Below are 18293 nucleotides of genomic sequence, written 5' to 3' on the forward strand. Positions count from 1 at the left end.
TTTGTAAAAAGAGCAAATAATGTTGTATACACAAAGCATTTTCTAATCCCCACATCAGGCTGTTATTTTCTAAATTTCAGAAATGTCTCTGAATGTTAAATATTTGAAAATGATTTTTTTTAACATCAGAAAATGATTTTAAACTACACTGTATTACAATACAGATTTTCTAATATTAAACAAGACTCCCTTGAAGGAACTGATGCTCCGACTGTCCAAAAATAATTTCCATGAATCATAAGTCCTTTTTTTATGACCATTTATTCATTTAAACTGCTGAGTATTGAAACCATCTCTAATATTGTTGATAAATTCCAACTTAACACATTTGGAAACATAAATATTTTTGTATGTTCAAGTCATGATATTGACTTCAACATAAGGTAATTTATGTATGGTGTTCAAACTCCTTTACAAAAGTATGAAGATGTTGGTGGTCAAATATGCACCAATTTCATTTTGAACCAGTTACACACTGCAAAAAGTGCTTTATCAAAACCCATGTCAATGACACCATGAGTGCAGGAGGAGTAGCTATAACAAGATTTTCAATAAGATTCCATACTGATGGTCACATAACGATAACTGTATCATTATAATTAAAATTATACAAAACCAGCTACATAGTATTTTGTGAAAGGACCAACCATCCAGGATGAATTATCCATGTACTGTTTTTCAGGTGGCCATCAAGGCAACAAATGTGAAAGGCTGATCAGCATAGTTGTAACACAGGAACAACTATATGATGTAAAAAAGGTTTTAGTTTAATTTAAAAAGATAATTTTTTTTGGGTATAGCCATCCATTCAGGAGATATGGCTATATGAGATTTTTTCACATTTTGTGAGGTCATATCGGCATTATCTTATTAAGCCCCAAGTACACATAGCATGAAGTGTTTCAGTCAAACAACCATACCATTAAAAGCAGAAGCTAGATTTTCAAAATGTCTGCAATGGATATCATGCTGGAGATTTGATCAACAACATTTTTTGCTGAGGACCAAGCTAGATATCATATTAAATCTTTCAGTGACCACCAGTTCAGGAAAAGTAGCCATAACAAGATTTTCAATAAGGCTGACATAATGGCCATACTGAAGACCCCAGTAGTACCATTTTCAGTTAGAATCAATCACATATCTTTAAGAAATCTTTTACTGAAAACCATATTTTGATAAACAAATCCATTCAGGAGAAGAAGCAATAAGGTTTTCAAGATGGCTACCTTGGTGGTTATGTTTGATGCCAGAATGGCAGTTTTTTTCATTTAAAACTAAATAGTGTAAGAAATATTTTAGTGAAAAGCCCTGTCAATAAGACCATCAATTCAGGAGAAAATGCAGTAATACATTTTTAGGATGGCCACCAAGGTAGTCATACTGGATGCCTGAGATGTCGCATTTTCATTCAGGACCATCTCAAACCTTTGGGTGAACTGTTTCATGACTTTGCTCGAAGTAGTTCATGAGAAACAGTGATAAACTTGACAAAGGATACCGTATACACTCATTATAAGTTGATTCAACTATAAGTCAACACTCACCCACCACGTTAAAGTTGCAAATAGGGAATTTCTCTATGACCTCCTATAAGTCAAGGTGAGTTTTGCAAGTCGTATCTGTCTGCACGGGGTGACATGTGATCAATGAGTTAAGAGGAAACAAAGAGGATAGATGGATATACAGACAGGACAAATAAAGACAAAACCAACGTAGAATAAATACAATTGTATTATTGTGTTGAATATGTACAAATAAATTGACAATTTACAATTTGTCCCTCTTCATGTAATCAAATTAATAATGCTTAACATTTGTAATCCATTTATATAATAAATCCATGTACTGAATTGTATCTAATATTTTTGTATACAAATCATAATCCAGAATGATGTGATTCACAATATCTTGTAATATATTAATACCAAAAGAATTATAATATGCAAAGTTTAAATTTTTGTGATTCACGGTATCCTGAAAATGTCACTGTCTGATATCATCTTGCTCAAATCCCAAGAATTCATCTTCATTGTAGAGTTATCATATAAAGTTCTGAATTCTTCCGCTGTCATCCATAAACATTGTCTAACTCAGACTCCTCATCTGATTAATCATTTAATTCTGATTCTTTGCTTTTACTGTCATCTGTTGGTACTTCAGTGTTGGTCTTGTTGTTGAACAAAGTCACTGAAGAGTTTGTCATCCTCTGTCCCATCCACTGTATTGGAAAAACCAAATGTCTTCAATGATCTGACCACCATCTCATTTGGAATTTCTTCCCATGCATCATACATCCAACGAGATACTAACTCATTCCCAGGATACTTCACATTTCCTGCCTTTGTAAATTCTTTGGGTGCACATTTGCCTTGAACGACTTGTTTAGGCAAACATCCAATGTTTGTAGCACCAATGTGGTGCTGCCAGAGACCACAGACTGGTATGTTTGATGTCGCAGCAACTTCTTTTTCACAGACTGCATCAAATGTACCCGAAACACACTGCTTCTAGGCTAGAACCCACTCATTCAAACCAAATTCCCATTTCGCATAAGGGCTTTCTATTATTAAAACTCTCTTAAGCTGTCTGACACTATCAACTAGAACTGACTTTCTTCCACGAGTCATGCATCTGTTTCTCAGACACACCAAATTCACATTCTGTAGCACTAGTGTTGTTTTTCTCTGCAGAGTCTATAACCTTTAACTTAAATGCTCCATTGTACGAATTATGTTTTCTTTTCCCAATATTGATGAAAGCACCTAGATTTAGCAATTCACAGTGTATGATATCTAATTGACAAAGTACACTGTAATCAACAGAATACTGACTATTCATAAACTTGAAAAAGTCCCATTATGTATTTATTTACCAGTAAAGTTTGTGGTGTGTGGAGATCATATAGTCCTAAATATCACATCAAAGGATTGCTGCAGCTGAAAAGATGTCAGTTGCACGTTATGATCAAAGTGACTTAACATGGCACTGAACAAGTATCAAATACATGCCACGCAAGTTGTAGACTCTGCAGAGAAAAACAACAATAGTGCAGCATATTGTCCACTGGGGGGGGCATATTGTCCACTGGGGGGACATATTGTCCACTGGGGGGGATATTGTCCACTGGGGGGCATATTGTCCACTGGGAGGGGCATATTGTCCACTGGGGGGGGCATATTGTCCACTGGGAAGGAGTATATTGTCCACTGGGGGGGGGGCATATTGACCACTGTGGAAAACAAAGCAGTTCTGCTTTTACATGCTAAAGGATTATAGTCACATTTATCAACTTTGCAATTCTATCAAAACACTAGCTTTATTTCCCATCCTAAGAAAGAAATAAGAGAAAAAGGAAGACAAAAAATTGGGATGAGTGAGTTTAAAAGAAAGTTTTAACGTAGCAATACATATGTTACCAGGCTGGTTATTTTCGTGCCTCCATTTATAATTGTCCGATACACCACTCCCTCGATAACTCGCACCCTGATGACTCGTGAACTCACTTATAACACGGGGTCAGGCGTGGATCCCATTTTTTATACTAGAAAATACCCAAAAAATTGATTTCTATTTGTTGAAGTTGAAGAAAATCACGATCAAATTTAGTAAAGGAAACTTTGATGTATCGCTTATTTTATTGTTGAAAACGGTATATAGGACCTGGAAATTGTTTAATCAACACTATGAAATATCAATTAAAAAATAGGCTATACAATTTTTTACATTTTCTTTCCAAAAGACATTCCTAGTACACCACAATTAATGATATGCAAAGAAATTTCAATCAATGAAAATGTCACTTATGAAGAGTGGAGGCAGTACTTTAATAAATAAATACAAATTAAATATTTTTTTGTCAATTGAAATTTGTGTTCCAGTTCTATCTTTTAGTCCCTTTTACATGTAATTGTCATGAATGCAATGTCCTCTCGAAATTAAACGTAAAATGCATCAATCTACCGTAACAGCTGTGTCTGCAAGCATTTCTCTGAGAACCTAATTAAGTGCCAACTGTGTTTTGATACCTGACTTCCAGAAGTATTTGTTGTATTGTTGCACTGAATTAAAAGCTGACCTCCTTTGTATTATCATGTTAATTATGTCTTTTGAATCAAATAAAGGAGGTGGAATAAAAGAAAAGTTAAAATGCATGAAAATCCTACAAATTTAAAACCTATAGTGACCCCAGTCGTATGTCGGGTGAACTCACTTCATTTGATCAATTCAACACTTATAAATGTTATTGTGTATCTAACAAAAACTACCTTAAATTAACTCACTCTTTCATAACTGTGATCAAAGATAACAAGGCAGCCAAGCGAAATAAAATAAAGAGCTTGATTTCACAAATACGGACCATTGTGGGCAAGCAACTTTCAGAGAATTCTTGAACAGGCGCAGAGATATCCTCAAGGATGATAAGTTTCATTATTACTTCCAATGAAATCATAACATCAATACTGTACTAATTGAACAATAAAAAAAAATGAGTTTCGACACAGACATTTGTCTCATGAAAAATTAAAAAAAGGAGTCTTGTTTGACGGTGTATCAGTTAGTCTAGTTCCCTGCACTGTGGACTTGCGATTTGGCAGGATAATATTAAATATATTGTTGAAATCAGTTGGAACGATCTTTCATATGTTAGACATTTTGAAAATAAATGTTATTTAAACACAATAACGAACAACTTCATTAGAAAAAGCGCATTATTAATTTTTTATCAACATGATTGTAAAATGAGGATTCAGTCAATAAACAGCCCAGTTCCCTAACTCCGCTTCCCCCCCCCATAGTTTTCTCGATGTCAAAGAGATTTTCTCCAATTTTTGGAGGACCGTCGGTAACTCACACCTCACTTATAGTGCGGTCGATGTTTGTGGACCCCGTTGTGAGTGAATTATTGAGGGAGAGGTGTATTTCTTTTGTTTTCTGACAGCAATCCAAGCCAATTATCACAAGCATTTAAACCCTGAAACTGGCTTGTCCTGTGGCTAAATACTTTGATCTTTAATTCTCTTGTACTCCATAACATTAGCACGATTACCATTCCTGTGTAGATAGTTATGGTCATTAACAACAAAGCAAATGAAAACTGAGTTTTAAAAGTATTTACTGTATTTTTATTACATCGATCACTTAGTAGAAGAAAAAAATGGTGTCACAAGATTTATAATTAATACATGAAACAATGGCTATAAGTTTTTGTCCCAACATTTATAGGTCATAAAAAAATACTTTGGAAAGAATTATGGGTGTCCCAAGACTTGTAGTGTTCTAATTTATACAGTCATTACAGTAAGGTCAGATTTTTTTATTTTTTTGTTGTTATAAGATGACCCCTGCTCTGCATTAATAATTTTTTTTAGTAACAAAGGTCAACTTATAAGTGAGTATATACAGTAATCTATTCTGGTCTTCTTCCATTAAGCAAATAACCACTCTATTGGAGACCAACTGTCATATACATAACATAACCTCACAAGCAAAATGCTGGAAGATTACATGAAAAATAGCATGAAATTTAATAAAAATGCTGACAACACAATTCTTCAGAAACAAACATCTGCCAACAATGGTCTTTTAAAGTGATTATAAGTTGTAATCATATATCAATCTAAAATTGCAATATGTGACATGATTAGAGATTTTTCTGATATCAAGACAATAATAAAAACCAAGGAGTAAATGAATTATTATTAACTGGTTGAAATATTGTTACTAATAACATTAGTTCCTACAGTGTTTAAAATACTAAAGATCTTCTCTCCCATGTGGAATTGCTAGAAATGTAATAAAAATCAATAAATTCTAGAGATGCAACATCAATACTGTCATTTAAAACCAGATTTCTTATAGTTATACACAAATTAGTGTTGTATTATGAAATGTGAGATGAACTACCTTGAGAAAACACATCTTTTGATAGTTAAGTACAGTGTGACCCCAATAAAGCATGATCCATTATAACACAAATTCAGATATAACACGGTTATGGTGTGGCTCCTGAAGTTTCATGAACATGTATTCTTCTTGTACATGCAAAAAAAAAAACTTTCTTAAAAGTGTCAAAAAAACAGAAAGTTTATTATCATTTTGGGAAAGAGATCGCGTATGAATAATACAAGATGATTGTGGCGTGGCTTCTGAAATTTTATATGTATTTTTCTCATACACAAAAAAAGAGTTTTTTCTTCTCAAAAATACAAAAAATAACATGTAAAATGTTTATTCAGTGATTGCGCAGGGCTTCGCCATTGTCACAAATTGTGATTTGTTTTTCTTATTGGTGGTATAATATACCAGCTGGTGATTTTTTAAATTGGCAACATTGTTGGCTGTTTAAACTTGTAAATACAACCATTGGTTTGGAGTGGAAAAAATTCAGAAGCCCCATGAAAGGAAGCCACAAACTTGATATAAAATGCACTAAAATGTATCTATTGTTACATAAACAAATTCTTTGTTCGTATTGACAAACCATATTAACAGTGCATTGGTATATCATAATCCGCTTATATTGACATCTAGCATGAGTACTGTATGTTGCGAGATACCTGCTTTTATCCTCTTTTTCTTGTTGTTGACATTTCTGGTAGTAGAGATCAACCAGATGAGACATTATCTCATACTCTATCTTCCATCAGATTTTTGTCCGCTTGCTAGTAATTAAGATATTTATATAGACTGACATTTGTATGCGGATGGTAAGTAAAATTCCTCTTTTTTTCACTCAGAATTAAATCCTTCAGAACACACATTTTCTGTAATAATCTCTGTCATCAGATCGGAACACCTGTGTCTCTATCGTCCCTTGACCCTTTTTAAATTTCTGATGCATGCGTGGAAGGCAGCATCACTCTGTTACCACAAATGTCAAAACAAAAAGAAAGATCGAAGTTGTTGGTCCATTCAACAGGCAGGGAGATACAGTAACTACAATCGACCAAAGGATGGCCCATTCCATTTTTAAAAATGTGCCCAGATAAAACAATTTGCTGAAATTTCAAAGGAAACAGATTACCTTTGAAGCACCGATAGTTATGAAAACATTCTAAGCAAATGGAAAAAAATCAGTCTCAATCATGCAATACAATTATTTGATGTTGCCACCACAATAAGAAATGGGCATTTGTTTGGTTTTCCAAAGCAGCCCTTTAGCGGTGACTTCGATAACGTACGCACCATTCATCAAATAAAGCCGACTACAATCTTCAACAAAAACAAAGAAACTTTCTTCAAAGAAAGTCTGTACCAAACAAAAATAACAGCAATAGAATCTGATGGATTGTTTCATTTTCCAACATGACTGCCATGAAAGTTTCCTTCTTGCCAGAAAAAGTTTATGCTTATGAACGCTACCAACGGAAACTAACTTTTACTGCCTGAAAAATTAAATGTGCTTCATCATTCATTATGTAATTGTGCTATTTTTTCCCCACTTAATTCAGACCTATATGACCCGTGACAAAATTATTGAATATTTTAAATCTGTATGTGTTTGCATATTCTTGATGGAATTGCTTGTATTGTAGATTCAATGTATGTGATGAAATTTGCGGGTGAGTACACGGTGTTGATACTCTATTCATGCTATACATTAGACATGTGTATATAACAGTATGCACATATATTACCAATGTGTGGTTCTCTGAATAAAGTAAAATGTTATATATGCCTTCTCTGTTTTCACTACAAGTGTATTTCTCATTTAATATGCATTGATTTAAAACAGTAACTGTGCCGATGAAGCATGTATTTTTTTTGCCTGCATTTATCCCTTCAAGCAAATTTTTGGGGGTACATGCACCATTTTCTTCAGCTACCCGACCTGGTTGCTTATAACATGGTTCGGCCTATAATATGGTCAAGTTCTGTGGATCCCAACAACCATGTTATAGCTGGGTCACACTGTATTTCTCTCAAGACAAGTTCAGATGTTATAAAACTTAAAACATGATTGAAATAATCAGCTTTCATTCATAGCTGTAGTATTTGATTATCACATTCTACATCTATGCACATTAGTATCAACTGCATGTATGTCAAACTTAATTGGATCTTACCCCACTGCTGCAAGAATTTTATCCTCTCCTCTTCTATTTGATAAAACTCTAAAAGGGTTTAATATTGTTCATAAAGATTAGACTGAAAAAAAATTCCTCATATTAAGCATAATGTCAGAGAGAAGTTTTTTAGTTTTCTCCTGGTCTTCACAAAGGGAATTGTACACCCTCCTGATGATTTCCTCTCCATTTTCTCTGCGAAGCATGTCACAATATACCTCAGCTACAAAGAAAATACAAGTACAACATAAGATATCCACCGATGAAGATAATGAAGATCTACTTGTGACAGCACCTGTCTGTCTGAGGTTGACTGATTATAAACTAACTCTACTTTATAGCAATTTAATATTATTAGTAATTAAAATAATTAGCTCAGCTTCTCTAATGTTCATGTATCAAAAATTAGTGTATATTAAATTAAGCAAAAGTCTACTTGCTTTTCAAGGTCTCATTTCATTATGCATAAAAGGATACATAAAAAAATTCTAAATATGCATTTGCAAAAATTGATTGCCAAGTCATACCGCAATTATTAAAAATTTAATAGACAGATCATTTTGCAAATTAAGATTGACCATCACATATAATTATCAGCATAATAATGTAACTGGTACTTTATATGCATGGCATCCACACAGTTTGGTCTAGGATTAAATTTACAGTGGAAAAACCATTCTTTTCATTTTTTGTTTTGAGTCAGTGTGATCTTGACCTTTGATCTCTTGACCTGTAAATCAATATATATTTTCTTTGCCAGTCATAAAGTTTGGTCAAGGTATGCTGTCTAGAACTAATCCTGTTTGACAGAAATCATTGTGTATTCTTCCATGATTCATTAATATCTTGATGTTTTGACTTTTTGACACCTAAATCAAAAGGTTTTATCCTAACTACAATTGCAAGCCATGAATCAAAGTTTTGCCAATTTTTAAACAAAATTTCTTACTTATCCTAAGTGGAAGCCATGAAAAAAAATTTGTCATGGTATGTAACATAGAATAAAATTATTTTGCACAAACCAGGAAATGAAGAGATGGATAGCTGTACATAATAACATAATATGCACTTCCTTATGGTTGGGTACACAGACCTAGATTACATCACTCAAAATGTAAGCATACAATGTGTACATGAAAAAATTGTATTACTCCTTTATCAAGAAAAAACATTTCAAATGAAGACAAGATCTCCAGTCAGTTGAAAAGAGTAATCGTACTTTCTTTATAAGTTAAGTAAAATTACTGGGGACATCTTAACTCACAAGGAAGTCCTTAATACAAAAATAGCAAAAAGTAAATCACCCACAAACAAGGCTGCCGCAAGTGGCAAATGATATTGTTTTGTGACATTTCTGTTGCCATGCACCAAACAGCCCCTCATGCTGAACTCCTTTTCCTTTATTTGACCTCTGAACTAGGAACCTGACAATCCTTTATGTATTTACTGTCTATTATTGATGTATATATTGAAAAGTTTCAATATGCTTTGTCCTGTATCTGAAAACTTACAGACCAGACACAGAAAAAGTCAGTTAGATTTTTTCTTGTTCTAATGTCAGTTCTTGAGGGAGAGAATAGCTGCAGAATGGAACACATTCTATCCATAATATATATATATATATATATATATATATATATATATATATATATATATATATATATATATATATATATATATATATATATATATATATATATATATGGCATGCAAATCTTGAGTGATTGATAGGCTACAGCCTTTAAAGTAAACAGGTCAGAAGCATTACATTTGTGTTGTGTTGTGACCTTAACCTTGGAGAAGGGGATCAGTTTTGGAGCACACGATTCACCATCATGTTATAATGTATATCCAGTGAAGTACCTTGCAACTATTGTGTGTGGTTCAACAGTTGCAATCCAACCAAAGAAACAGGTCAGTTACATTCTACTTTGCAGTAACCTTGACCTTAAGTAGGGACACGACTGGTATACAACACACCATCTATTGATGACATATACCTGGGTAAAGTTTCATGAAAAATTCTTCAGTGGTCCAAAAGTTGGAGCCTTGACAAGGAATCCACTCAAAGAGCTATATTTCAATTGCAATGACCTTGACATAGGGAGTTTCTGGTAAACATCACATTTTCTGATCCTGATGTATATCTCAGTAAGAAATATTTTCTGTGTCCAAAAGTAGCAGCTTCGACATCAAATCAAGTCAAAGAGTGTCCCTTGCCATTACCTCAAGACATAGATAGGAAACATGACTGTTATGCATGACACACTGCCTAGTGTTGATTTTGTAACAAGATAAAGTTACAATCTGTACAAACAAATAGGTCACAGTTACAATTTCTTTGCAGTGACCTTGGCATTCAAGCTAGTGACCTGACTGTTGTATAAGACACTGTCTAGTCATGATGTCCATCTAAAATTTCATCCAAATTTCTCCAAGATTTGATAACCTGTGGGTTGAACAAGCAAATGTTAATGGCAGGAAGAACAGGCAATGCGATAATATAATATGCCCCAATTGAAAGGTCATACAATAAATTAAACATAGCTATTAGGTGACAAGTGATTATATTTACCATTCACAGTAGTAAGATTGCATAGCATCCAAGCTGCCACATATTGGGCTTCTTCCTTGGGAAAAGCTTGACACTCTAGAAGTGTAAAGATTGGCAGCAGTGATGTGTAAGCGGTTCTTCTTTTTACCATAACATCCCATAAAAACATGACTTTCCTGACCTCTCCCAGAACATCCAATGGCGAAATACTTTCATCCACCCATTTATCCAGTTGGAATGTTAACATGTGCAGCAGTATATAAACACAATGGATGGATGTATCTATGTCAACTTTCTCATCATTTTGCTGCAGTAAAGACCTAGGGTAAGAAACACATAGAAAAGAAACTGGTAATAAATATAACTTTAAATATAGATATTCCTTTTAACAACCTTGTTAAGGGTAAAAAATGCACACATATTCTCACGGTTTGAATCTGCATCTACATGGCCCAGGGTCAAAAAAGTAGCAAAGTTTTCTTGGCACAGCCATTTTGTACCCAGTCAGGACAAGATGAACTCTGCATGTATGACTTACTACACACAGTAATTCCATGATGTACTTACCATGCAGGGTTTGATGCCATTATGTGAATAATACTGGAGGTTCAGTTGGGATGGGGTTAGAGGGGTGCTGATGGATGGATTTATAAAAGCTCATTCCACAAAATAAGGGTATTAAAAGAAATGCATCATTGCTATTACACTGCCACACCCATAGCAGGATGATGGACATTTGAGTGCCTTTTAAGAAGTCAAGTGATGACAACCCTACCCAGACTGACCTCACTGCCATGATGAAATTTTTATTCATGAGCTGGGACCTCTGGCTCTGTACCTCTGACACATTACTCTGTGAAAATAAAGCAAAGAGCAATTATTGATTGGGTTAATTGTTTGCACCAATAACTGATATATATAACACTCAATACAAGTCATGAAACGCTGTGAAAATAAAACAACCAGCAATTACTACGGTAATGGACTTTATTCTGTACACCAATAACTAGTATCAAATTTATATATTAACAAGTTTCATATTTTTTTCTTACATTAATTAAACATGATTTCTTTGCAATAATAAATACTTAAAATCAGATTAAATACATGTTTGCAAGTACCTTAAACTGGCAATGATTTGGCTGTACATGTTATTATGTAATTCTGAAACTGGGATTGGCATAAGGTAAAGTTGTGTGCATTAGCAATAAGCATAATGAAGAGAATGTTGACATACCTTTATGCTACTTTCATGTACTGTGACTGAAATTTCATTATATGTGGTATTTGGGAAACAACTTGTTGCCTAAAGGATATGGATGATCAAAATGGTTGCTTCCATGTGTTCCAGAGATGAACTAGAAATAGCCTAACATGCACTAATGTTAGCAGTTAAGAAAATAGGGAAAATTAATTTTGCCAGAGTAGACAATATTAACTGAAAGTGCAATAAATGAAAAAATGAAAAATTAAAATATCAAAAAACTAAAAAAAGTTATAAGCTATTTTTTTCTCCAATTTGTGTCTTAAGTCCAGGAAATGAAAATAATGACCAGGTGGAACTAGCAGTATTATGAGAGGTGCACATCGGAAGTAAGGCCATACTGTATGCTCTATAACCCAAATTACCAGTGAGTAGACATAATGTTGGTTAAAGTAAAAAAAACTTGTCTGAGTAAAATTCATGATTTATATGGAGTGTTATAAAATCTAAGTAGACAATTGGTGGCATGAGATTTGGTATAAGTCAAGAAATTAATGGAGTTATACAATCTAGGTAGACCATTATTGGCTAAAGTATGAATCTTATTAGGTTTTGTTAATACAAATTATGAGTTAATGGGGTGTTTCAAAATCTATGTGGACCATAATTAACTTAAGAATAAATCATGCCGTGTTTACTGGTAGTACAATTTATGAGTTAATTGGAGTGTTGTAAATGTAAGTAGTTCACTGTTGGCTTAAATATAAATATAGTTAGGTTTGGTAAATTATATATCATGAGTGTTATAAAAACGAACCGTGATCATTTTGGCTTAAGTATAGATATTGTTAGCTTTGGTAAAATTCACAATGTTGTATGAAGTAATACATGTATAAAAATATAGACAGACTTTTTTGTTGGCGTAATTATAAATCTTATTAGGTTTGGTATAATTCATGAGTTAAATGGAGTGTTAGAATTTAAGCAGACCATTGATGGCTTTATTATAAGACAATTCATTACTTATATTGAGTCACACTCTGAGTGTCATAAAATCTAAGTAGACCATAACTGACTTACAGGTAAATCTAGTTAAGTTTTAAACAATTCATGAGTTACTGGTTAAATCTGGAGTGTTATAAATCTAAGTAGACCATTGTTGGCTTAAGAATAAATATGGTTAGATTTGATTCCATTCATGAATTATATGGAGTGTTTTAAAATATTAACAGAAACATTGTTGGCATAAATATAAATCTTGGTACATTTCACATTGTTGTATCGAGTGTTATAAAATTTAAGTAGACCATAATTGGCTAAAGTATACATTTTGCAAGGTTTGGTACAATTCATGAGTTACATGGAGTGTTATAAATCTAATTAGACAATGTTGGCTTAAGTATAAATATTGTTAAGTTTGATACAATTTGTGAGTTACATGGAGTGTTATAAAATATAAGAAGACAAATAAGTATATCATTCTTGGCTGAAGCATAAATCTTATTAGGTTTGGTACATGTCACAAGCTGTATGAAGTGTTACAAAATCTAAGCAGACCATTGTTGGTTTAAGCACAAATCTGGCAAGGAATCTTGCAATTTATAAACTGTGATAAGTTTTATAAAATGTAAGTAGACCATTGTTGGCTTAAGTATAAATATCATTAGGTTTAGTACAGATCCTATGTTAATAGAGTGATATAAAATATAAGTAGACCATTGTTGGCTTAAGAATAAATCTTGTAAAGCTTGCCATAATTGATGTGTTGTAGGGAGTGTAATAAAATTTAGGTAGGCCATTGTTGGCGTATGTATGAATCTTGCAAGGTTCAGTCATGTATTGATGGACTAAGTTGACTGTTTTTGGCTTGAGATTTTGTACAAGTCATGAAATTAATGAAGTATTCTAAAATCTATGTGGACCTGTTTCAGCTTAAGTATAACTCTTATAACTCTTATTATTATTATTATTATTTTTACAATTTACAAGTTAATGGACTGGTATAAAATCTATGGTTTGGTCTCACTAGAGTGCATCCCATTTGAGCGCTGCTTAGTGAGGCTCTGAAATTATTTTTTTCTCTCATTAGGGCTAATCCCATTAGGGTGCAAAAAAATCTCATTAGAGCACATTCACAATAGGGCGCGGAGAAAAAAAATAAGTTCAAGATTGAATTGCCATCACGTTTGATGTTATATATATATTATAACATGTACAAACATCATCCGAACATCTGGTGTCTACTTACAACAATTTGTGACGAGCAGGCAAGCTGTTACATGACTGCAAATCACTGCAAGACTAGAAGTGGTACGTCCAAACAAGAAATATTTGGACATTGAAAAACACATTCAGAGACTGACGGTAATGTATAACGATGGGAGCATTGATGCTATTGAACAGATGGTTGGTATTAGCTATATTCTGAATCAACCCATTTAAAATAAATATAGTTACAGTTAACAGATGTGTTTTTCATTCTGAATCAACCCATTTAAAATAAAAATAAAGATACAGTTAACAAATGTGTTTTTCATTGTTCGCACTCTAGTGATACTAATTCTTCATGCTCTAATGGGATGCGCCCTAATAAGATTAGCTCTAGTAGGACAAAAATATTTTTTGCACTCTATTGTGATAAGCTCTAATGGTTTGCGCTCTAATGAGACGTTACCAAAATCTATGTGGACCATTATTTTTTAAAGTAGAAATCTTGTCATATTTAGTAGAACTTATAAGTTATATGGTGTGTTATAAAAACTAAGCACACCATTGCTATTGCTGGCTTCAATATAAATCTTGTTTGATCTAGTATAATTTATATGTTATATGGATTCTACAGGGTAAGTCATTATGTGAAATACAGTTCCCATTAGCCAATAACAATAAAAGGAAGAAATAAATTCATATCAACATTATCCAGTTATGGAGTGAATGGAGTTTAAGGGTGCGAGAAAGACTGAGACCAAGACAGCACAATCCATGGTCAAGAAGTGAAACATAAACAGGCCCTGGTCAAGAGGTGAGGCATAGCAAGCCAATTGTTAAGAGGTAAGACATATTACCAATGTTCCTATCATTCTTCTTACTGTTTCTTTCTGTTCTTCAGATGAATGAACACTGTTCTGTAAGATTATACAAATCTGCACTTATCTGTAACTAGAAACTTTCTCACTGTTTTATATTTCAAATTATTTTTAAAAAATCTTCACATATAAAGCTGAAAATTCTCATGCTTAAATTTTATAAACCTTGCCAGTATAATGACCACACCATTATTGAAGACCATCATGCTAAAGGGATTGAAAATTCAAAGAAAAGAATTTTATCTCCAATTTTTATAAAACCTCATTACTCGTAATTATGGCCTTAAACTATATATTGGAAACTAATGAAAACCAACAAGTTTTGTAAAATTCAACAGCTAATTTATTTCCCTAAAATACAAGTAAAAATTTAAAACGAACTTACAGTATTGCAAATTAAATCCCAAATATTCTAAAATGTTCTATCACCAGTCCTAATGAAAAAAAAGTTTTAAGAAATTCCAATCGTGTTCAAATTAAGATCCAACACTGAAGGTGTCAATGTGCTTGTAGTCTTGTGTAACAGCAGCCTGATGTGTGATGATATGCTAACAGTCTTCCAATTAACCACAATAAAATAATCCAAGATGACCTTGTCTGAATTCACTATAATTCCAGATTAATATTTTTGTTCAAGAATATTATTTACGAGCACTTTGTATTCGAGTGAATAATAATTTGAATAAATAATTTCACCCAAATCAAATACTGAACACAACAATAAGACTGATTATGTCTAAAATGTTAAAAAAAGAATGAAATTTTTTCAAGTAAACCGGATTATATTTAAAAAAACTAAGACACAAGAGAAGAGCCAGGATGTGGGTCCAAAGTTCATTTCTACAAAAATCTAAATTGTAAATAGATAAAATCTGTTACTAAAATTACAATTAAGAATGTGATAAATATCAGGTAGAACAGGTTATTCCATTTGGCAATACCAATATTCTAGATCCTAATATTTAACCCACACTCAAAAGGGAAATGTTAACTATGTATTACTTGTTTACTAAAATAAAAGTTACTGGTCAGATAAAACATGAACTTGATTTTGGACAAGGTCAAGTCCAAAATACAATTATACATATCACATATACATAGAGAAAAACACTAACATACAAATTAAATATACATAACCTTGAGAGGTTTTATTAGCATCACCAATGGTTAACCAATGAGTTATAAAAGTTAATGGGCCATAACATTAAAACACTGTGTTCTGCAGTTCATGTGTCTAAGCTGCAGCTGTGCATTTATTGGTCACCACTGCATCTGACTCACAAAAGCTTGAAACCGCTCCGGTGCACTAGTGGTTAGAGCATCCGCCTTGGATGCGGAAGGTCGTGGGTTTGATCCCCAGCCAAGTCATACTTACAAAAATGGTACTAACAGCTGCCTCGCTTGGCGCTCAGCATTAAGAGGTTAGTGTTAGGACTGGTCGGCCTGCTGTCAGGATAATGTGACTGGGTGGGACATCATGTTACATGTCTATGGCATGATGCCCCAGTGCTAGACATCACTATAAACTGCCACACTACAGACATCGTAGCGAGATGACTGAAAAGCTACGTTAAAAATCCAGGTCACACACACACAGAAAAGCTTGAAAACAAAACTTTAAAATTGTTCATGCTGCCATCATTCAAAAGTGATGCCTATGTCTCACCATGTTAATTGGTGAGTCAGTCAAGTACAAAAAATATTGCTTTTCCTGTTTTGTGATACTGCTGATTTGTGCAGGTCAGTCAAATACAATGTTATAATCCGATCAGTAAGATTTAAATGGAAACATGCATCATTTTAAAATGTAATTAAATGGTGAACTGTTTTCCTGGTTTTCAGTTAGAAGGGTATTTAAATGTCTGACCTACTCTGTGATGGATTTTACTTCAACTGATCTATTTTATATTTGTTTTGAGTTCAAATGCCATGATTGGTACTGCATCAAATCTGAGTCAGTACCTTTGACTTTTAAATTTTGTGTAAATAAGTGATTATCAAACATATTAATGATATTTCTGAGATTTACCAACTTGAAGGTACCATGTTTAATCAAATCACATTCATAATTTTTTAAATTACAGTTCACAGTGAAACAATATAGTTTAAAAAGATACCCAAACCAGAATCTACGATTCTCAACTGGTCAAAGTGTACTAATGATCAAACTCAATGGAGTTATGGTTAACATTGAGCTGCATTCAAATACCAACTTTGGTCGACTAAACATTTGTCTTTTTCTATATAATAATAATAATAATAATAATGAGGACTTTGCATAGCACCTAATCTTTAGAAGCTCTAAGTGCTTTACAACATTAGACAACACCTATAAGATAAAAAACATATAATAATATTATTACAAAAACAAACACCATGAAATTAGAAAAACATTAAAAAATAAAAAACATGCTGAGAATATTTCAGGTAGGAAACATTATTAGGCCTTTATGTTTGTTCTTGCAATCGAAATAAGTGAATTTTGAGAGCCCTCTTGAATGTGATCACTGTGTCTTTGTGTCTAAGTTCAGTGGGCAATTCATTCCACATTGCTGGGCCCTGGTATGCAAAAGAACGCTGTCCATATGACTTTGTTTTCATAGTAGGAATAATGAGTATACGATTGTCAGAAGAGGAGCGTAATTATCTTGCTGGTGTGTACACATGGGTGAGGTCAGATAGGTATGTTGAACTAGAGTCCGACAGTGAAAGGTAGCTCAGAGAACAAATTTTGTGTTTGATTCTGGATCGAATGGATAGCCAGTGCAGGGTACAGAGCAGGGGAGGTGTGCTGTGATCATGGTACTCTAAGTATGATCCGAGCAGCTGTGTTTTGAAGTTTCTGGAGTAGATATTGAGATAAACCAGACAGAATTGAGTTACAATAGTCCAGTCTTGAAAGTACTAATGAACACACAAGTGTGTTAGTGGCATCAACTGAAAGATATTTGCGATTTGAGCTGATGTGTCTCAGCTCCAAATATGCAGCCTTGCATATGTTCATGACATGTTGGTGCAATGTGAGAGTACTGTCCAGAGTAACACCTAGGTTTCGTACTAATTGTGTGAATTTAATGTTGGTGTTACTGATATTTATTGTTTGAGGTAAAGGATGTGAATGAGAAAGTCTTTGTGTTGTGATCAGAATGGCCTCAGTTTTATCATCATTCATCTGCAGCTTGTTACATGTCATCCATGATTTCACATCAGAAATGCACCTCTCTACACCTTGGATGGTAGCATCAACTTCAGTTGGGTGGCTAGATTTGTATATTTGGGTGTCATCAGCATACAATTGGACGATGATCTATGACACTTGAGAGTGAATGAGTGTACAGAATTAAGAGAACAGGTCCAAGAACAGACCCCTGTGGAACACC

General features: G+C 33.5%; 1 protein-coding gene across 1 annotated transcript in view; it reads right to left on the bottom strand.

Annotated features, from left to right (window-relative positions):
* Positions 1–5099: 5099 nt before the first annotated feature.
* Positions 5100–18293, bottom strand: part of LOC149803756 (protein zer-1 homolog) — a 106150-nt gene continuing 92956 nt past the window's right edge. The window contains exons 13-16 of the mRNA XM_089953525.1: positions 14893–14952; positions 11409–11476; positions 10645–10943; positions 5100–8292 (exon numbers count right to left, since the gene is read on the bottom strand). Coding sequence (XP_089809651.1) covers positions 8147–8292; positions 10645–10943; positions 11409–11476; positions 14893–14952 — 573 coding nt within the window. The 3' untranslated portion in view covers positions 5100–8146. The remainder of the gene's footprint in view (positions 8293–10644; positions 10944–11408; positions 11477–14892; positions 14953–18293) is intronic.

The sequence above is a fragment of the Sinohyriopsis cumingii genome, chromosome 3 (genome assembly GCF_028554795.1).
Source record: "Sinohyriopsis cumingii isolate HCF-2022 chromosome 3, ASM2855479v2, whole genome shotgun sequence".
NCBI lineage: Eukaryota > Metazoa > Mollusca > Bivalvia > Unionida > Unionidae > Sinohyriopsis > Sinohyriopsis cumingii.